This window comes from Zophobas morio, unplaced genomic scaffold, assembly GCF_036711695.1.
Source record: "Zophobas morio isolate AGI-343-1 ecotype UQ-CSIRO unplaced genomic scaffold, CSIRO_AGI_Zmor_V1 ptg000030l, whole genome shotgun sequence".
In the NCBI taxonomy this organism is placed as follows: Eukaryota; Metazoa; Arthropoda; class Insecta; order Coleoptera; family Tenebrionidae; genus Zophobas; species Zophobas morio.
This window is the reverse complement of record NW_026972135.1, coordinates 4261855-4284378: the sequence shown is the minus strand read 5'-3', so window position 1 is coordinate 4284378 and position 22524 is coordinate 4261855. Positions and strand designations below refer to the sequence as shown.

At 29.0% G+C, this 22524-nt stretch overlaps 2 protein-coding genes across 3 annotated transcripts in view; one reads left to right on the top strand and one right to left on the bottom strand.

Moving 5' to 3' along the window:
• LOC135138014 (AP-1 complex subunit beta-1) overlaps nucleotides 1-21866 on the bottom strand; it is a 28303-nt gene extending 6437 nt beyond the window's left edge. Inside the window, exons 1-5 of the mRNA XM_064067829.1 lie at nucleotides 21761-21866; nucleotides 21555-21673; nucleotides 20939-21109; nucleotides 20570-20750; nucleotides 20374-20508 (exon numbers count right to left, since the gene is read on the bottom strand). Coding sequence (XP_063923899.1) covers nucleotides 20374-20508; nucleotides 20570-20750; nucleotides 20939-21109; nucleotides 21555-21662 — 595 coding nt within the window. The 5' untranslated portion in view covers nucleotides 21663-21673; nucleotides 21761-21866. The remainder of the gene's footprint in view (nucleotides 1-20373; nucleotides 20509-20569; nucleotides 20751-20938; nucleotides 21110-21554; nucleotides 21674-21760) is intronic.
• LOC135138834 (uncharacterized) lies at nucleotides 7931-14337 on the top strand. 2 transcript variants are annotated; one of them, XR_010282065.1, is made up of 7 exons: nucleotides 7931-8246; nucleotides 8335-8643; nucleotides 8702-8980; nucleotides 9066-9317; nucleotides 9377-9463; nucleotides 13596-14175; nucleotides 14240-14337. XR_010282065.1 is itself a non-coding variant. In XM_064068856.1 (6 exons), the coding sequence occupies exons 1-6, from the start codon at nucleotides 7997-7999 to the stop codon at nucleotides 13718-13720; spliced, it is 1302 nt and encodes a 433-aa protein (XP_063924926.1). In that variant the 5' UTR covers nucleotides 7931-7996; the 3' UTR covers nucleotides 13721-14337. The 2 variants fall into 2 exon arrangements, 1 of the variants encoding a protein (XP_063924926.1); XM_064068856.1 differs by having other exon boundaries at nucleotides 13596-14337.
• Nucleotides 21867-22524: the final 658 nt, after the last annotated feature.

Genomic DNA, 22524 nt, shown 5'->3' with positions numbered 1-22524 from the left:
CGAAAAGTCCAAAAATCAATCGAAAATTCGAAAATTTAGAACCACCAAAAATTTGTATTCGAAAACTGAAAAATCGAATTGAAAAATCCCAAAACAGAATTCTCCGAAAATTTGGAAATCGGACAATTGAAAAGTTGAAACATAGAAAAACTGGAAGATCGATAAATCGAAAAACCCAAAAATCGAAAAATTAAAAAACCTGAAAAATCGAAAAATTGCGAAATTGAACAATCGGAAAATCTAAAAATTGAAAAATTCATAAATTAAAAATATCGAAACATCAAAGATTTACAAAATCTAAAATGTCGACAAATTAAAGAATCGAAAACCTGAAAAATCGAGAAATCGAGAAACGGAAAAATCAAAAAATGTAAAAATCGCAAAGTCGAAAAATCGATTAATAGAGAATTCAAAAATGTACAAACGGCAAAAATTAAAACATCGAACAACTGAAAAATCGTAAAAAGGAAATATAGGAAAACTGAGAAACCGAAATATAAAAAATCGAGAAATTGAAGAATCGAAAAAACGAAATATCCAGGAATCGAAACATCAAAAAAGTTGAAATACCTGAAATTTAGAAATCCAAAAATTAAAATATCGAAAAATTGAAAGAAAAATTTCCAAAATTGAAAATTTGAAGACCTTGAAAATCCAAGTATTTTCAAAATCAAAAAACCGAAATGTCAGGAAATTGTTAAAGTGAAGTATTACAAACTTAAAAATAGCTAAACATCGAAAAATGTGAACATTTTAAAAATCGAAAAATTGTAAAATCAAAAAATTGAAGAATCGAAAAACCGAAAAATTGATGAATGATTAGGAAATTGGACACAGGAAATGTCGAAACATAAAAAAAATGATAAGTCGAAAAATCGAAAAACCTAGAAATCGTAAAATTGAAACATCAAAAGATCGAGAAAGCGAAAAATTGAAAAATCGAAAAACCGAAAAATCAAGAAATCAAAATAGCATAAAACCGACAGTGAAAAAATCAAAAATCCAAAAATTTAACGACCGAATCATCAAAACCAAGAAATAAAAAATCGAAAATTTGAGGAGTCGAACAACCGAAATATCCAGCAATCGAAACATCGAAAAACCTGAAATATCTAAAAATAAAAAAAATTGCAACATTTAAAAATTCATAAACTTAGCAGAAACACTCCCGAAGTTGAAATCTTGAAAATTGGGAAATCAAAAACCTGCAAAATCGAGAGATCGAAAAAATTTCAAAATCGAAAAACCGAGATGTCAAGAAATCGTAAAAATATTGAGGAAAAACTGAAATCTTGAAAAATCAGGAAATCGGACAATTGAAAAGTCGAAACATAGAAAAAATGGAAAATCGATAAATCGAACAATTGTAAAGTTAAAAAAATTACAATAAAAACGGCATATTAAAAAATTTGAAAAACCGAGAAATCGCGAAATTGAACAATCGAAAGATAGAAACATCGAAATCTCGATAAATCCAGAAATCGAAAAATTGAAAGCTCCAAAAATTAAAAAATCGAAAAATTTAACGACCGAAACATCAAAAAATTACAAAATCTAAAATGTCCACAAATTGAAGAATCGAAAAATTGAAAGTTTGGAAACCTAAAAAATCGAAAAATTCAAGAATTGAAATACTGAAAAATCGAGAAATCGAGACGTCGACCAATAGAAGCGTCGAAAAGGTGAAAAATCGAGAAACGGAAAAATAAAAAAAATCGAAAAGTCGAAAAATCGATTAATCGAGAATTCGAAAATTTAGAAAACCAAAAATTAAAACATCGAAAAACTGAAAAATCCAGAAATTGCAGAATCGAAAAACCGAAATATCGAGGAATCGAAACAACAAATAAAACTGAAATATCTAATTTAAAAAATCGAAAAATTGAAGAGCTTAGAAATTAAAAGAAAAACTCCCAAAATTGAAAACTTTGGATATCAAAAACGTGAAAAATTGAGAAATCGAAAAATTTTCAAAATCAAAAACCGAAATGTCAAGAAATCGTAAAATTGTAGTATTACAAATTTAAAAATGGCTAAACACCGAAAAATGTAAACATTTTAAAAATCGAAAAATTGTAAAATCAAAAAATTAAAAAATCGAAAAACCGAAAAATTGAGGAAACAAAAATCCTAAAACTGAATTCTCGAAAAATTAGGAAATCGCAAAATTGAAACATAAAAAGATCGAGAAACCGAAAAATTGAAAAATCGAAAACCGAAAAATCAAGAAATCGAAATAGCATAAAATAGAAAAATTAAAAATTGAATAAAAAATTTACACTTAATAAAAATCGAAAAATCAAAAAAATGGAAAACTGAAATTAAACAATCGAAAAATTGAAAAATCCAAAAATAAAAATTAAAGATCGAGTCATCAAAAAATTACAAATCCTAAAGTGTAGACAAATTTAAGAATCGAAAAATTGAAAAATTGAAAACCTAAAAAATCGAAAAGTTCATGGACTGGAAAAGTGACAAAATCGAGAAACGGAAAAATAAAAACAAGTAAAAGAAATCGATTAATCGAGAATTCGAAAATTTAGAAACATTAAAACATCGAAAAACTGAAAATTCGTAAAACGCAAATATTGAAAAATTGAGAAACCGAAAATATCCAGGAATCGAAACAAAAAAATTGAAATATGTATCTAAAATTTGAAAATTCGAAAAATTAATATATCGAAAAATTGAAAAATACAGAAATTGGAAGAAAAACTCCCAAAATTGCAAACTTGAAAAATTGGGGAATGAAAAACCTCAAAAATCGAAAAATTCAAAAATTGAAAAACTGAAAAATCGAGAAATTGAGACGTCGAGCAATAGAAACATCGAAAAGTCGAATAGTCGATAAATTCGAAAATTTAAAAACACCAAAAACTGAAAATATCGGAAAATTGAGAAACCGAAAAATAAAAATTCGAAAATTTAAAAAATCGAGAAATTGAAGAATCGAAAAACCGAAATTTCGAGGAATCGAAACAATAATACAATTGAAATATCTAAAATTTAAAAATTCGAAAAATTAAAATATCGAAAAATCGAAAAAATCAGAAATTGAAAGAAAAAGTTGAAAAATTGGGAAATCAAAAACTTGAAAAATTGAGAAATCGAAAAATCCAAAAGTTTTCAAAATCAAAAACGGAAAACTCAAGAAACCATAAAATTGAAGTACTATAAATTTAAAAATCGCTAAATCAAACATCGAAAAATGTGAAAATTTTAAATCGAAAAATGTGAAAATTTTACAAAAATATTAGAGTTCTTGATGACGTTTTTGAAAGAATTTGAAAGAATTTCAAGAAATCTTGGAGACCTCTGGTGTTCTGATTTTGAAATAAAAATCGAAAAATCAAAAAAATTAAAAACCGAAATTGAACAATCTAGAAATCGAAAAATTGAAAAATCCAAAAATTAAAAAAGCGGAAAATTTAAAGATCAAATCATCAAAAAATTACAAAATCTAAAATGTAGACAAATTCAAGAATCGAAAAATTGAAAAATCGCAAACCTAAAAGTTCCGAAAAGTTAATGAACTGGAAAACTGACAAATCGAAAAATCGAGAAACGGAAAAATAAAAAAAGTAAAAGAAATCGATTAATCGAGAATTCGAAAATTTAGAAACATTAAAACATCGAAAAACTGAAAAATCGTAAAACGCAAATATTGAAAAATTGAGAACCCGAAAAATAAAAAATGGAAAATATCCAGGAATCGAAACAAGAAAATTGAAATATCTAAAATTTGAATATTCAAAAAATTAATATATCGAAAAATTTAAAAATTCAGAAATTGAAAGAAAAACTCCCAAAATTGAAAACTTGAAAAATTAGGAAATCAAAAACTTCAAAAATCGAAAAGTCGCAAAATACAAAAATTAAAAAATCGAAAAATTTGAAGACCGAGACATCAAAAAATTACAAAATCTAAAATATCAACAAATTGAAGAACGGAAAAATTGAAAGACCGAAAACCTCAAAAAACGAAAAATTCAAAAATTGAAAAACTGAAAAATCGAGAAATTGATACGTCGAGGAATAGAAACATCGAAAAGTCGAGAAATCGGGAAACGGAAAAATAAAAAAAAGGAAAAATCGATAATTCGAAAATTTAGAAACATCAAAAATTAAAATATCGAAAAACTGAAAAATCGTAAAACGGATATATCGGAAAATTGAGAAAGCGAAAAATAAAAAATCGAGAAATTGAAGACTCGAAAAGCCGAAATATCCAGGAATCGAAACATCAAAAAAATTTAAATATCTAAAATTTGGAAAAACGAGAAATAAAAAAATCGAAAAATCTAAAATTAAAAAAATCGAAAAATTGAAAGACCGAAACATCAAAAAATTAAAAAATATCAACAAATTGAAGAATCGAAAAATTGAAAGACCGAAAACCTCAAAAAATGAAAAATTCAAAAATTGAAAAACTGAAAAATCGAGAAATTTAGACGTCAAGCAATAGAAACATCGAAAAGTCGAATAATCGAGAATTCGAAAATTTTAAAACACCAAAAGCTGAAAAATCGTAAAACGAAAATATCGGAAAATTGAGAAACCGAAAAATAAAAAATCGAAAATTAAAAAAATCGAGAAATTGAAGACTCGAAAAACCGAAATATCGAGGAATCGAAACAACAATAGAATTGAAATATCCAAAATTTAAAAAATCGAAAAATCAAAATATCGAAAAATCGAAAAAAATCAGAAATTGAAAGAAAAATTGGGAAATGAAAAACTTGAAAAATTGAGAAATCGAAAAATCCAAAAATTTCCGAAAACAAAAACCGAAAACTCAATAAACCGTAAAATTGAAGTACTCACTACAAATTTAAAAATCGCTAAATCAAACATCGAAAACTGAAAATTTGAAATTGAAAAATGTTGGAGTTCTTGATGACGTTTTTGAAAGAACTTGAAAGAATTTCAAGAAATCTTGGGGACATCCGGTGTTCTGATTTTGAAATAAAAATCGAAAAATCAAAAAAATTAAAAACCGAAATTGAACAATCGAAAAATCGAAACATCGAAATCTCGATAAATCTAGAAATCGAAAAATTGAAAAATCCAAAAATTAAAAAATCGAAAAATTTGAAGATCGAATCACCAAAAAATTACAAAATCTAAAATGTGGCCAAATTCAAGAATCGAAAAATTGAAAAATCGAAAACCTAAAAAATCGAAAAGTTCATGGACTGGAAAACTGACAAATCGAAAACTCGAGAAACGGAAAAATAAAAAAAAAGAAATCGATTAATGGAGAATTCGAAAATTTAGAAACATTAAAACATCGAAAAACTGAAACATCGTAAAACGGAAATATCGAAAAATTGAGAAACCGAAAAACAAAAAATCGAAAATATCCAGGAATCGAAACAAAAACATTGAAATATCTAAAATTTGAAAATTCGAAAAATTAATATATCGAAAAATTGAAAATTTCAAAAATTGAAAGGAAAACTCCCAAAATTGAAAACTTGAAAAATTGGGAAATCAAAAACTTCAAAAATCGTGAAATCAAAAAATCGAAAAGTCGCAAAATACAAAAATTAAAAAATCGAAAAATTTGAAGACCGAAACATCAAAAAATTACAAAATCTAAAATGTCAACAAATTGAAGAACGGAAAAATTGAAAGATCGAAAACGTCAAACGAAATAATCAAAAATTGAAACATCGAAAAGTCGAGAAATCGGGAAACGGAAAAATAAAAAAAAGGGAAAATCGCTAATTCGAAAATTTAGAATCATCAAAAATTAAAATATCGAAAAACTGAAAAAAACGGAAATATCGGAAAATTGAGAAACCGAAAAATAAAAATCGAGAAATTGAAGAATCGAAAAACCGAAATATCCAGGAATCGAAACAAAAAAAAATTGAAATATCTAAAAATTGAAAAAACGAGAAATAAAAAATCGAAAAATCAAAAATTAAAAAAATCGAAAAATTGAAAGACCGAAACATCAAAAAATTAAAAAATATCAACAAATTGAAGAATCGAAAAATTGAAAGATCGAAAACCTCAAAAATCGAAAAATTCAAAAATTGAAAAACTAAAAAATCGAGAAATTAAGAGCAATAGAAACATCGAAAAGTTGAATAATCGTGAATTCGAAAATTTAAAAACACCAAGAACTGGAAAATCGTAAAACGAAAATATCGGAAAATTGAGAAACCGAAATATCGAGGAATCGAAACAACAATAAAATTGAAATATCTAAAATTTAAAAAATCGAAAAAATAAAATATCGAAAAATCGAAAAAAAATCAGAAATTGAAAGAAAAAGTTAAAAGATTGGGAAATCACAAATTTGAAAAAATGAGAAATCGAAAAATCCAAAAATTTTCCAAATCCAAAAACTGAAAACTTAAGAAACCGTAAAATTGAAGTACTACAAATTTAAAAATCGAAAAATGTGAAAATTTGAAACCGAAAAATGTGAAAATTTTAAATCGAAAAATGTTGAAGTTCTTGATGGCGTTTTTGAAAGAATTTGAAAGAATTTCAAGAAATCTTGGGGACCTCTGGTGTTCTGATTTTGAAATAATTAAAAAAGATCTTGGAGGCCCTTGGTGTTTTCATTTAAAAAAATTGTAGAGAATCTTTGAATCTCTAGGGTGTTTTTTTAGAATTTAAAAAAATATTGGGGCTTCTAATGTTTTTTTAAGCATTGAAAGAATCAGGAAACCCCTGGTTTTTAGAACGAATTTGAAAAAATATTGTGAACCCTTGCTGTTTTCAAAAAAAAAAAAAATGTTGGGGTCCCTGCCGTATTTTTTTTATGAATTTAAAAGAATCTAGGGGGTCCCAATGTTTTTTTAAAGAATTTGAAACAATCTAGGACCCCTTGGAGTTTAGAAAGAACTTGAAATAATAAAAAAAAAAAAATCATAATGTTGGGGTTCCTGATGACGTTTTTGAAAGACTGAAAGAATTGGTGTCTGTGGTGTGAGTCCCAGTGTCTCTTTTAAGCAATGAAAGCATCAGGAAACCCTGGTTTTTAAAACGAATTTAAAAAAATATTGAGGTCCCTGCTCTTTATGTAAAAAAAAATATATATATTAATTAAAAAATGTTGGAGTTCATAGTGACGTTTCAGAAATAATTTTTAGGAATTTAAAAGAATATTGGTGGACTCTGGTGTTTTCATTCTGAAAAAAATTGAGAGAATCTTAAAGTCCCTGGCGTATTTTTTTTTAAGAATTTAAAATAATCTTGGGGGTCCTAGTATTTTTAAGAGTTTGAAAGAAACTGGAACCCCTGGAGTTGTACAAAGAATTTGAAAAAATATCGTGAACCTCTGCCGTTTTCATGAAAAAAATAATTCAAAATTTTGGAGTTTCTAATGACGTTTTTGAAAGAATTTTAAAGAATTTCAGGGAATCTTGGTGATCTCTGGTGTTCTGATTCTGAAACAATTTAAAATAATCTTGGAGGACCCTGGTGTTTCCATAAAAAAATTTTTTTTATGGAAACACCACTTTTATTTAAGTGTTTTTTGAACGTATTATGGAGCCCCTGGTTTTTATAAGGAATTTTAAAAATTATATTGGTGAAAAAAAAAACGAATTTGAAAAAATTTTAGGGAATCCTGGGGCCCCTGCCGTAAAAAATAAAACAATAAAAAAATGTTGGGGTTCATAGTGACTTTTTTGAAAGAATTTTAAGGAATCTTGGACATCTCCGATGTTCTAATTTTGAAACAATTTGAAAAAATCTTGGATTCAGTGTTGTTTTGTTTAATGAGTATAAAAGAATCTAGAAGGCCCCGATATTTTCATTTTGGAAAAAAGCCCCTGCTGATTTTATAAAAAAAAAGGAAACCGTGGAAAAAAAGGCAAAATCGATTTTTAGTAAGTTTTTTTTAACCTACCTCGTCTTTTTATCAACGATTCGTAAGGGTCTGATAAAGTGATAAGATAACGACGACCCGAAATCATCTTATTACATAAAAGTAACGTAGCACTTCCAGAGAGTATAGCCAAAAATTCCAACAATGAAACTGTTTAATATTGTAATCTTGTACAGTGTGCTATGTGTTACGACGACTTCCGCATCTTCCTGGTTACGAAATAAAACCCACATTTATTGCCCCGCCCTCGAAGCCACGCCCTACGTAACCCCACCCACCAATGAAAGCAAAACTTGGGTAGATTTTTCAAAAATGGGAAACTGGACAGGCGACTGGAACATTACAAAGAGTTCAACATCTTCCATAGGGCCTGTGGTGGACATGAGGTGGACATGTAAGTCCAAATTTAAGAATTATTATTATATATTATCTTATCACACCCGATTTCGCAATCTTTGCGTCACCAACAAAATTCGTTTCAGATTTTGACATCAAACAAACCAAAACGATTATCCTTGAGCCATTTCGAACCACGTCTTTGTCCATCTTTGCGCCTTTTAAAATCAAACTTTTTATTGTCACGGAACTGGATTTTAAGGAATCGCCTAAATTCAAAGTTTCAAGAAGCACCAACCAATGGTTACATTATACATTTGTGTGGGAAAAGAATTGTTTAAAATTATACGAAAACGGGAAGACCGAGCCATTAAAATCGTGGAACTTACCAGTCGACCAAGTTACTGACGTCAAAATAATAAGTAAACAAGATATACTATGGAAATTGCACGACTGTGAGTATTTTTAATCAATTTAAATAGAACACCAAATACATTTTTAAGGTAACTAAAGACAAACCAACCACACTAACCCTGAATAACGAGGCATCATGTCTAGCTATATATACAATCTTGTGTCCAACTTGTTATTTGGCAGTTTTTCATAACGGTGTGAACATTATTAACATTACTTCAAACACTAACTCCACCACAATGAAAACGTGGCAAAGTGATATACTGAAAAAAGAATTCAAAGAACACGACAAAATTACCTTTTTCAGAAGAAAAACAGATAATAATACCACCGACGGATTTTGGGACTTCGATGTATCATTTTGTCTCCCTGACTTTGGTACGTAAAGTACAGTCCGATAAATAGTGAACACGGACACTATTTGGCGGACTCTACTTTAACTAATGTACCACTCTACTTTCAGCGCTATATATAGCAAACCCATCAACCAACAACTACACATGTCATACTTTAAACGAAGACGCAAATCCACCCAGAAATAATAATAATAATGATATTGTCTTCTGCGAAGAACCGGGAAAATTGGGTAGGGATTGTCAAACTAATTGCTCGGAAATTTTGGGACCAAATTATCCGAACTGTGAGGGCCACCAATTATGTACGAACGAAACATGCGTCTGCCCTTGGGGACACACTGGAAAAAATTGTACCGAAGGTAGTTTTTCGACGCTTTATAATTCAATATTGTGAATTTTTAATTTATTTTTGCTTTAGACTGCAAGGATGGAAACTGGGGACTGGACTGCAAGCGTAACTGTACCGAATGTGGAAACTGCGATAAAAAAAGCGGGAAGTGTTTACGTAAGTAAGCTTTAAAGTGGTATTTCGTTTCCGTCTGTCTGTCTGTCTGGCGTCTGTGTCGATTTTTATTAGACTATATATCTCTATAATCTCCGAAACTACTGGGCCCAATGTTGTCAAATTTTGTACGTATGCAGATGGTTAAACGCTAATTAAATTGTGTAACATTTTTCAATTTTATATCACAATTTTTGGTTTTTTCATTTCCTTTTTTTTACAATGTTTCATTCGATGTTTTTATTTTTCGTTTAATCAATTGTTCAAAATTTTTAAGCCCTATATTTAATTTCTCGGTTTTCCATTTTTAAAAATTTTCAATTTGGCAGTTTTTGAATTTTTGAAATTTTTCAATTTGGCAGTTTTTGAATTTTCAGCTATACGATTTTCCGATTTTTAAGTTTCTCAATTCTTTCGATTTTTGAATTTTTCGTTCCCTCAGTTCTTCAAGTTCTTGATTTTCAATTTCAGATTTTTCAAAGTTTGCATTCTATACATTTTCGTTTTTTTCATTTTTCAATTTTTCCATTTTTTTGATTCGAAAAGTTGAGAAATCGAAATCAGAAAAAAGGAAAAATTGCAAAACCGATAAAGTGGAAAATCGAAAAACACTGAAAAACTAAAAATCTGGAAACTTAAAAATCGAAAAAAAAAAAATTATGAATCGAAAAAATGAAAGAAGGCGAATCTAATCGAAAAATTGGAAAAGCCAAATATTATATGTATTATGTATAGAATGGAAAAATTACTAAATCTTCAAAATTGTAAAGTTGAAAAATATGAACATTTAAAATGAAAACTAGAAAAATTGAAGAAACGAAAAATTGGAAAATTGAAAAACTGAAAAAATGAAAAATTAAAAACACAAAAAATTGAAAATTCGTAAAATTAAGAACCAAAACCGGAAAATCGCAAATCGAAAAATTGGGAAATCCACAAATAGAAAAATTTTACATTCAAAAAAAGGAATAATTATAAAATCAGAACACCGAAAATCCGAAAAATTGAAAAAATAAAGAAAATAAACCGAAACGTAAAATTGCAAATCGAAAAATTGAAGACACGAAAAACTGAAAAATCGAAAAATTAAAAAATGAAAACTCGTGAAATTGCCAGTCGAAAAATCGCAAAATCTAAACTTGTAACAGTTGGGAAATCGCAAAACTGAAAAATTTATAATTGAAAATTCGAAGAGTTGCATATCGTAAAACTGAAGAAACAAAAAAAAAATTGAATTAAAAAATTGCAATCCAAAAGTTCAAGAAACGAAAAATTAAAAAAATTGAAATTGATGAAAGAGAAACTATAAAATCGAAATATTGAAAAATTGAATAATTGAAAAATGAAAAATTGTAACCATGAGAAATTTTAAATCGGAAAATTGCAAAATCTAGAAACTGAAGAAACGATTTAAAAAACCATAATATAAAATCGAAACATTGGAAGATTGAATAATTAAAAAAATAAATAAAATCAATACTCGAAACGAAAAATTAAAGAATAAAAAAAATTTTAAATTAAAAATTGAAAACTTGAAAAATTTTAAAACGAAAAATTGCAGAATCTAAAAATTGAAGAAACGATTTAAAAAACCAAAACATAAAATCCAAACATTGAAAAATTGAATAATTGAAAAAATAAAGAAAATCAATACTCGAAACGAAAAATTAAAGAATAAAAACAAAAATGAAAAATTCAAAATTGAAAACTCGAGAAATTTTAAATCGGAAAATTGCAAAATCTAAAAACTGAAGAAACGATTTAAAAAACCAAAATATAAAATCAAAACATTGAAAAATTGAATAGTTGAAAAAATAAAGAAAATAAAAAATCGAAACGAAAAATTAAACAATCAAAAAATTGAAAAATTAAAAAATTATAAAAAAAAAAATAAAAATTGTAAACTCGAGTTAAACCCAAAAATCTAGGAACTGAGGAAACAAAAATTGAAAAATTAAAACTTAAAAAACAAAAATATAAAATCAAAACATTGAAAAACTGAATAATTCAAAAAATAAAGAAAATCAATACTTGAAACGAAAAATTAAGGAATAAAAAAAATTTTAAAATGAAAAATTAAAAACTGGAGAAATTTTAAATCGAAAAATTGCAAAATCTAGAAACTGTAGAAACGAAAAACTGCACAATTAAAATTTAAACAACAACAAAAATATCAAATCGAAACACTGAAAAACTGAGTATTTAAAAAAGTGAGAAGAATAAAAAATCGAAAAATTGAACAATAAAAAATTGAAATTTCGTGAAACTGCAAATCGAAGAATTACAAAATCTAAAAATTGAAACACTCAAAAGTTGGAAAATCGAAAAACTGAAAAATTTATAAATGAAAATTCAAAGAGTTGCTTATCGTAAAATTGAAGAAACAAAGAAAATGAAAAATTGAAAAAATTTAAATTGAAAAAATATATAAAAATCGAAACAATGAAAAATCGAAAAATTGTAAAAATAGAGAAAAAAAAAACGGAATAAAAAAATTGCAACTCGAAGATTTGAAGAAATGAAAAATTAAAGAATAAAAAATTGAAAACTCGAGAAATTTTAAATCGAAAAATGGCAAAATCTAGGAACTGAGGAATCGAAAACTGAAGAATCGAAAACTGAAAAATTAAAATTTAAAAAACAAAAAATATAAAATCGAAACTGAAAAATTGAGTCATCAAAAAAATAAAGAAAATAAAAAATCGAAACAAAAAATTGCAAATCGAAAAATTGAAGGTATGAAAAACTGAAAAATCGAAAAATTGTAAAATCTAAAAATTGAAGCACCCAAAAGTTGGGAAATCAAAAACTGAAACATTTTTAAATGAAAATTCGAAGTCGCATATCGTAAAATTGAAGAAACAAAAAAAATGAAAAATTGAAAAATTGCAATCCAAAAGTTCATGCAAGGAAAAATTGAAAACATTGAAATTGAAAAAACAAAAAATTGTAAAATCGGAACATTCAAAAATCGAAAAATTATAAAAATAAAGGAAATAAAAACCGAAACGAAAAATTTCAATCGAAAATTTGAAGAAATGAAAAATTAAAGAATCAAAAAATTCAAAAATAAAAATTGAAAACTCGAGAAATTTTAAATCGGTAAATTGCAAAATCTAGAAACCGAAGAAACGATTTAAAAAACCATAATATAAAATCGAAACATTGAAAGATTGAATAATTGAAAAAATAAAGAAAATGAAAAACTCGAAACCAAAAATTACAGAATAAAAAAATTGCAAAATCTAGAAACTGAAGAAACGAAAACTGCACAATTAAAATTTAAACAACAAAAAATATGAAATCGAAACACTGAGAAATTGAAAAATAAAAAATCGAAATTTCGTGAACTTGCAAATCAAAAAATTGAAAAACTGAAAAATTTATAAATGAAAAGTCAAAGAGTTGCATATCGCAAAATTGAAGAAACAAAAAAAATTGAAAAAATTTGAATTCAAAATACATATATAATAGAAACATTGAAAAATTGAATACGTAATTGAAAAATTAAAGAAAATAAAAAAATTGAAACCAAAAATTAAAGAATCAAAAAATTGAAAAATTAAAATTTGTAAACTCGAGAAATTTTAAATCGAAAAATAGCAAAATCTAGGAACTGAGGAAACGAAAACTGAAAACTGAAAAATTAAAATTTAAAAAACAAAAAATATGAAACAAAACATTGAAAAATTGAATAATTGAAAAAATAAAGAAAATAAAAAATCAAAACGAAAAATTAAAAAATCAAATAATTGAAAAATTAAAAATTGTAAACTCGACAAATTTTCAATCGAAAATTTGCCAAATCTAGGAACTCAGGAAACGAAAACTGAAAAAATTAAAATATAATTAACAAAAATATAAAATCGAAACCCTGAAAACCTGAGTAATAAAAAAATAAAGAAAATAAAAAATCGAAACGAAAAAGTGAAAAATTGCAATCGAAAACTGCAGAAACAAAAAAAAATTGAGAGTTATTTACGCCACTGGTTTTACTTTATAGAGATAATTTTTAATTGTAAATGTTGCAAACCAGCGGGATTTGTGGGACTGCACTTCAGGGGCGAGGGAAGTTCTGTCGAAAAAAACCTTCGACCAATTTTTATTATTATTAATATTAATATTATTATTACAGACCAGAGACAAATTACAATACTAATGATAATAGTAGGCATATGTTCTTTCATTGTATTGTGTGTATTTTACACACGCAAACATTTGTATCAACATTATGTAGCTGTTAGTACTCATGTAGTTTAATAATGTTAGGTAATTTTGTACTTGAATAATAAAACCACCCAGGGTATTGTTTTAAATTAACCCTGGGGTGCCTGGTTTTAGAACAACTGAAAGTACAACATTATTACAGCGTATTTATGTATTTATTTATTTATTTATTTATTTATTGATTTATTTACTTATTTATTTATTTATGTATTTATTTATTATTGTTATTGTAAATTTGTGTCATGTCCTTGTGGTCACCCTTCTAGGTAAATCTGGCCTGGACATCGTCGTTAAACAGGGAAGTATATAGCAAAAAAATGAAATTGTTCTACACATTTGTATAATTCCAGCCACGTGGATCACTATGCCAGGAGGGTGCAATACCTGGACTCGAAAGAAGGAAGTCATCAAAAATTCTTAGGACAATACTGAAGAAGGGTTGAGATCACTAATCAACAAAAAGTGGGCTAGGGGGCGGAGATCCCCCGGTGAGTTATTTCCTTCTTAACAGCAGATACGTCATGTGTATCTCTTTTCATTTTCATGTTTGAGGACACAATTGTGGCGAGACCGGACCTGAACTACGCGCAATCTTGCTTCGAATCATTTTACACTACTTGGTAATAAATAGTACAATTTTTCCACTGTTATTTCCTTCTTTATGTATGTAGTTGCCAAGATAATAATTATGAGAAGAGTAAGGCAAAGAGTGTGATTCATTTTTATTGGTGGATCATTTTTTCCACGGCCTATTTAAAAGAAATTTTATTTTAATGTTGTCAATTTGAAATTCATAACCGTTCGTCAAGTAGAAATTTGAACGATGACCGGCTGCAGCGTAAAAGGTTGGAAAAATAGATCTGAGAATGGAATGTTCTTTAAAGTTATTCCACAAAAGCCATATTTTCGTGCACTATAAAACAACCACCTGACTATGTAACGCTCCAGAAAAAAAAATGATACGTTAAGAAAAAAAGTTAGAATGTTAAAAATTAGTAACAAAAAATTAAGCCAGAAATTATACTTGCAAAAAGTATGTATTGCAAATTTAAGGAAAAATTTAGCAAACATATTAACAAAGCTTTTTCCAGCTATTCCAACATTGAATTTTCTTTTACAAAATTTAGAGTTTAAATCTGGAGTTTTGGATGAAATTATAGGGTTTTTGAAAAGTAAATGTGAATCGCTTAATCAGGATTTTGGGAGGGAAATGGATATAAAAGCTGCGATTTATTATTGTGTACATAGTGGGACGTATATTGGGGGAATTACTTTACCAAAACATGAGGGAGTAGCGACAAAAGCGTTGGTAATTCTTGTGGGAGGTGTTACTACTCGCTGGAAACAAATTCTTTCATACTATTTCACTGGAGACAGTATGAATGGGGCAGTTCTAGCTGATGTTCTTAAAGAAGTTTTTAAGAAAATCAGTGCAATTGGTTTGAAGGTTCATTCTACAACCTTAGATATGGTATCGGCGAATCAAGCTATGTGGAGAACCCTCGGAATAAAAGCTTGAAGAAAATGCCAAACAAAAAATTACAATTAATGACGAAAAAATTTACTTTTTAGCAGATGGGTCACATTTATTAATAATATAAAGCAATGTTGGGTACAAAACAAAATCATTCAATTACCAAATGATTTTGTTGAAAAATATGAACTAACTTCTGATTTGGTTGACGTGCATCCCATTAAAGATTTTTGTGAAGAAGGCAAATTTGAGCTGCAATTTGCGTCTAAATTAAATGTGGATCTTTTACAGTCTAACACCATTTTAACAAAATGAAGGTGTCAAATTCTCTAAATGTTTTGAATCGAAACGTTAGTTGTGGAATAAAATTTGATGCGGAAGAGGAGAGAGAAGACAAATCTTCTCTAACGACAGCTGTTTTTATTGTTGTACATAGGTGGTTCCAGTTGATTAGTTATTCAACTATTTTGGCCTTGAGCAAGGTTAATATGGCTGTCTATAGGGAAACTATAGAATTCCTTCAAGAGTTCATTAAGTTGTTTTTAAACTTAAAAGTCGTTCCTGACAAATTTCGAAAAGCAGTTTGGAAGCCTATTCAAACAGGTGTTATACTGACTACAACATCAATTTTACACTTGCAAAACTTGTTTTTGAACGAAAAAAAAAATTCATTTTTATTAACATCGAGCTTTTCTCAAGATTGTTTAGAAAATGTATTTTCCCAAATTCGGTCAAGACATCCGGTCCCTACGGCCATCAATTTAAATATGACTTACAACTTTTATCAGTTTCTCAATATTTGGACGTTTCAAATAACTTAAGTTACGAAACCGACAAAACAACACTTTTAGTTGGTTTTTTGAGTTATATTAAAAATAATAACAAAAAAGAAAACGATGTTCCTAAAGGAAAAGAAAATTTAGCTTTACCTAGAAATTGGAATTTGCAGAAAAAAGAACTTTCTTTGAGAGAAAAAAATTATTTGTACAGTTGCACAGGTTACGTTGTCAAAAGCTTGATAAAATATCAAAATTTGCAAAAAATGTATTGTTGCTTTGGTTTCTAAGAAGAATTGTAAAGAAAATTATGCAAAATTTGTGACATTAAAAGAATATAAAACTGGTGCTTTACATTACGCTTCAGAGAACGCGTTCCAAGTAGCAATTTTAGTAGAGCAAATATTTTGTAATTTGAGAAGTTATTCAAAGAATAATAATTTTTGCACTGATAATGTTTTGGAAGTCATGAAGAAAGAAATTAGGGAAAATTCGACTTATCGCTGAATACAGTTTCCAACATGCTGCAACAGCAAAACAAAATTTACTGCAAGAATAATAATTTACCGTCTGAAAATCTATACCAGAAAAGCTAAAGAAGAAATAAGAAAAAAACAAAAAATAAAATATATATAACAAAAAAAGTTATGATTGGTGTTTTCTTTTTTTTACTTTTTTTAAATCCTCAATTCTATTATTATAAGTTTTCACTCTCACTCGAATGAAGAACATAATTAGCCCCGCCCACCCACCCTGTGTCCTTTTCAATGATTGATTTTATCTAATTTGAATGAAATTAATGATCTTATACAGAATAGAAATAAAATTAGTCCTTAGAATGAGAAGAAGATGGTGGGCGGGGCTAGTACTTGTTTAGATAAGACTGACTGCAAAATTCATGTTTTCCTCTACGAATGGTTTGCCTGACCTGCCGGGATTATTATATATGGTTCGTCCCCACAAAGAGAAGATTAACCCACTAGAGAGTTAAAGTTCTAAAACGAGTTTAGCATAGAATTTGTTAAGAAACCAGGTAACCATAATATGCATAAACTCTTCATCATTTTAAGGGTCCCCAGTCGTCGCCCGCAAAATCGATTACAGTGAGAAGAATTATTTTTTTAACTATGCAACCCAAAGTACCGACCTATCGCAGGTACCGACCCAAAAACACGAGAGAGTCCATCATAAAATGCAAATCGGTAAACAACACCAGATAAGCTTATTTATTTTCAAATGAAGGGTACAGGGAAATAACCATCGAAATCCATTTGTATGTATTTTGAAAGAAATTGAGTTGAAAGTTTAAAATGCTGCGGAAAATAGATTGTGAAACCCACAAGGTTCAGTCTAACCCAACTTTTATTTTTTTTATAATGTTTTAAAAATATATAAAATAAACTGTTTATGTTCAAATATAACAGCAAAAAAAATTGATGGAAAGTTGTTTCGACAGAACTTCCCTCGGACCTAAAATACAATGAAACATATCCAGCATTTTCGAGTTAAATTTTTACTTTAGGTACACAATTTTGTGATGAAATCATCAATATTTTACAAGGACAGGTAAATCAATGTGGATTAGACTAAAAATAACAGTATTCCAAAAATTTCTGGGAAAATGGAGTGAGTCGTTCCTGATTTAATCAATAGAATAAATTGACTCATTCATTAATTTTTTTGAGCCACCTAGGTATATAAGCAAATCTAAAAAATATGAATGCAATGATAAATTACAAGTAAAAACTCATCATATTTTGCACATTGTTAGTAAAATTTATTCGGCAAAATTTTGAGATGACATTATCAATTTTTTAGTAGCATAATCCTGAACTTGTGGTTTATAAATACATTATTGAGATTTTTCGGTTTTTCGATTTTTTAACTTTTGATGTTTCAATTTTTCAGTATTTTAATTTTTGACATTTTCAATTTTTCCATTCTTCAAATTTTCGATTTCTCCATTTTTGTATTTTTCGATTTCTCAATTGTCCGATGTTTCAATGATACGATTTCGCAATTTTTCAACTTTTAGATATTTTAATTTTTCAATTTTTAAAATTCTAGATTTTTAGATTTCTCGAATTTTCAGTTCTTTTATGCATATTTCAGTTGTTCAATTTTCGTAATTTATTAAATTTCTGATTTTCCATTTTTTTTAATTTTTCGATTTTCCAGCTTTTCGATGTTTCGATTTTTCAATTATGCGAATGTTCAATTTCTCGATTTCTAAATTTTAGATTTTCCAATTTTTATTTTTTTTTATTTTTTCATGTTTGGACTATATATTATTGCTAAAAATAAAAGTGAAAAATAACTACCAAAATTGTGACTAAAAATATGTAAAAATTAATAGAAAATAGAACACATTGCTGCTAAAACATAAAAATAACTGTACTTTCCAAAAAAAATCTATTGCATGATTACTGTTCCACTAGTATTGCTAATTTAGGACGTTAGTATCAAACGCAATGAAAGAATTAATTCTTAGTTAAACAAAAAAATAGTTGCATGTCAAAATCGAGTGAAACATGTGAGACGTGTGTAACCAAAAGTATCTAAATAAGAACTATTTTCCGCAGAACTTCTGGAGGCTTATAGAGTCGACATTGGCCTGAGCGCGCTCCGGTCTGTGGATCATACAAGTTCTCGGGCGACGATGTATCTAACGAAGCAGTTGAAATACCCGATATGTCACAGCGCAAAAAGTATTTCTCAAAAAACTTTCAAACGTTGATGTCTTTTTAATCGAACAAAACACAATTGGCGAACGCAATAATCCAGAATGGTGCGCAGAAAAATCCTTTAGACTAACCGAACGTTATTTTGGTAAAATTTCCAAAATGAGAGAACAATTAACACGGCTAATCTTACTGTACTGTGAAAAACATTTTACATCCCTGCAAATTTAGTTCAACATGTACTCTCCCAAAATCTTTGCATAGAAAATGAAGAAAGGGCAACTGAAGCATTTTGCAGTAACACCAAACTGACAATAAGACAATGCGGTTTGTACATTTTTAGCGGCATCGCCAGACGGCTTAATAAACAAAAACGCTATCGTAGAAATATATAAAATGTCCAATTTAAATAATGCTTAATTCAACGAGATGATAAATTTTGGGAAAATATTATAATAGAGCCCTAGAAAAATTTTATTTATGTGTCTTACTTCCGGAGAGAGTAGATTCTCGTTATTAAACAAGTCAACCCATTAGACAAATTGTAAAGAAAAAATTGTACAATTAAAATTTTTTATTTGCATTCGCGTCATGTGCAGTTCATATAAATCTTTCGACCTTCTAGTATAAACACACACAGGAATAAATAGTATTAGTGGAATAGGTTTACTGGAGATAACACGTAAAAAACGTGCCTATAATACTCTGCTTCATAGGTGGTGCGGAACAGAGTATCAAAAAATTAAATTTAAATAAATATGATTGTTCAGCTAAATAAGTGGTTAGTGAAGTGATGAGAATCTAAATCTTGTCAGTTTTGTGTATTGATTAATATATAAAATGACAGATTAATAAAAAATATTTGAAAGAAAATATTTTAGTAGAATGTATAAAATTATAAAAATTCGCATACTTTTAAATCAAATTATGTCAGCAATGAAAGCAATCGACTTGTAAAAGAGTTTCAACAATGTTGGTCAGCTAAGAGTATTTATGACTTTTATGACCTAAAGTACCTGAACTGATTACCTGAAAAGGTCGGTCGGCAAGGCTCCCTGCTGTGTAAAACTCAACCATTTATTGAAACGGATCTTTGTAAATAGAGTTGCCTAGTTTCACTTTATTTTCATTATTCAGTATTTTTTTAAAAAGCAAATATTTTGATAAATATAAATTTTAAACAAAAATGACCGGGTCTTCCCCATAGAGCTCAATGTTGTCTTTGCACTGATATAAAAGTTGAAGCGAAAAATGCTCTTTCCTCGTCTAAAAACGCAAATTCCTTCGAAGAATGAACGATTAATTAAACACTAAACAATCACTTATTTTAGAAAATATTGTGTCTTCCCCAGAGATTTAGACATAATCTATCAATTGAAATGTCGATCTTTTTTTCAAAGTTGAAATTACGCCCGTAAAATGAAAATCTATTTAGCTCATTTTTCGGTCTGCTACTGGGCATCCTTAAGGGTGAGCTAAAGCATATTCCAGCATAGGGAAACACATAAACTTGTGCCCAAGTTTTTGTCAAAAGTATACGTCCGATTGTAATAAACTTCACACCGTTGAAATGAGCGTAAAAAACCCTACCCAGACTGCTTTTAAATTTTCAAAAAGGTACATTGCGCTTTACAAAAATAAAATATCTTAATAAATAATTGAGTGCAGAATATTTAAAATTTGTGGTCAAACAAACTTTAGCCATTTTTCTGGTGCACTCAAATCTACAACAACTCAACTTTTTTCCAAACTCACCCACTAAAGGCTGCCCTGTAGGACTACTCTCGTTGATCTCCGACAACGCCGCCACCGCATTCGCCACAACCATCGGATTCGAGTCGCTCAACAAATCCTTCAACTGCTCCAGAAACCCCTGATCCTCCACCAACCCTACAACCAACCAAGAAAAAAAAAATTACAACCTCCTCGACCACCCCCACACCACCCCTACCCGACGAAATATCATACAACTTGGCCACACACACCGCCGCTGTCTTGCGCACGTACGGGTCCTCGTCCTTCAGGCACTTCCTCAGCGGCTCGCACAAGTACTCGGTGATCTTGTCCACCCGGATGCAGCCCATCGTCCGCACGGCCAGCGCCCTGATGAGCGGGTTCGGGTCCTCGCAGTCCTTGAGACAATAAAAAACACCTTCCGTAATACAGTCGTGGTGACCGATTTAATAAGTCTACGAGAATTAGAACTGAATTTACCTTGACTAGCTGAGATGTAGGCAAATCCTTGCAGTAAAAATATAATTGAGAGAGTGTTGCGATATAAGCAAACTCATCTTAGGAAAGAGTGGGGAGATGTACATACCTTGACGAAGGTGTTGACGGCCATGATGGCCATGTCGGGCTGCGACTTGGCGTAGTTCATCAGGTACAAGTACACGAGTTTTTTCAGCTCGAGGTTGTCGGTTTGCATGCAGTTGACGACGTCGGGGAATAGAGCTGAGACGTCTTTGCCGACTGTCATCGAGGCGATCACCTGCAATGGATCACACTCTTATGTTGGACACATAATTACTCTATTGCATAACAAATAATAATCATTAATTACAATTAGTATTAAACAATACATAAATTAACTAATAACTGAATAAAATTTTGTAGTGAGTTAATGAGAATTTCTGTGTGTGGATTGTACAATTGGTTCTCAAGATATTTAATCATTTCCATACATTCTAGGGTCCCTATGTAATTATTTGCTACTAAATAATGCCCATTTTCCATTTTTAGGCAACCAGTAATACAACTAACAACAATTAAAAATGCAATTAAATTACTACTGTTAAGAATATTTTCCTTTTGTATGAAAAATTCGAAACTGGAGCCTTCTCTTTAACTTGTGATTGTACATTCATTCAACTCGAGACTCAATCAAAGGCATAATTGAATACCACCCCTTGATACACGAATTGTGCAAATTTTACCTTTTTGACGGCTTCTTTCTTCTTCTCCTTTTTATCATTGTTGAGTTCTGATTTTAGTTCGAATATTTCACCTTTTTTGGTAGTTGTGAAATACTTGGAGTCCGTCATAGCGGATGGTCCTACAAATAATCGATAATTTAGATGTTGGGTTAGAATACTTGTAATTGTTTCTCGAGCTTTGGAACTTTGAAAATATCCGAAATTACCTTAGTTGCCCTTTAATCTGTCCACACAAACACTATTCGAGGGCAAAAACGCCTACTTTTGCCGACAACTGACAGAACACGCGAGATGACAGTGACAGTTGCTACGTCAGACATCAATAACTCCAGTACCAAGTTGGGGATTTTAGTTACATAAGGTTAGCTGACTTCAACGGGTTATGCAACCACAATTACACTGGAATGCCTTGTTCGTTTTTAAGCCACGATAAACAGCTGAAAATACTTCAGGTTATATAACTGCTTGTCGAAAACAGGTGCATATTTTTTGTAATTTGTCACCTTATTAATTAAAATCTCAATTTTAAAAATATTTTTTTAATGCACTCCAGTTTAATTAATTTTAATAATAACGCACACGATGAAAGTTTGAGACGTCCAAATTGCAATTTTTTTTTGCATGTCTGTTTTTTTAGAATTCGAAAACATTTTAAAGCAAACGAAAATTGAAGATATTTAGCTGACAGAAATAATTTATCATAATTTTCATTCTGATTATTGCTATGCATTTATTATTATTTAAAAATAAAAATTAATCAAAGCTGTTTATGAAACGTAAAATGGGTTGCCTATGCAGAAATATTCAGGCGTGACCAGATAAAATGAACATCCTGTATAGTAGTTGTTAATAATGTTCGTAATGAGAGTCTTATTTCTTCAATTTTACATCATTTTATTACCATAATAACTGTCGTAAAGTTGGTACCGTCATTTTAGGATTCGGGATGTTTTAAAGAGATTTGTTGCTG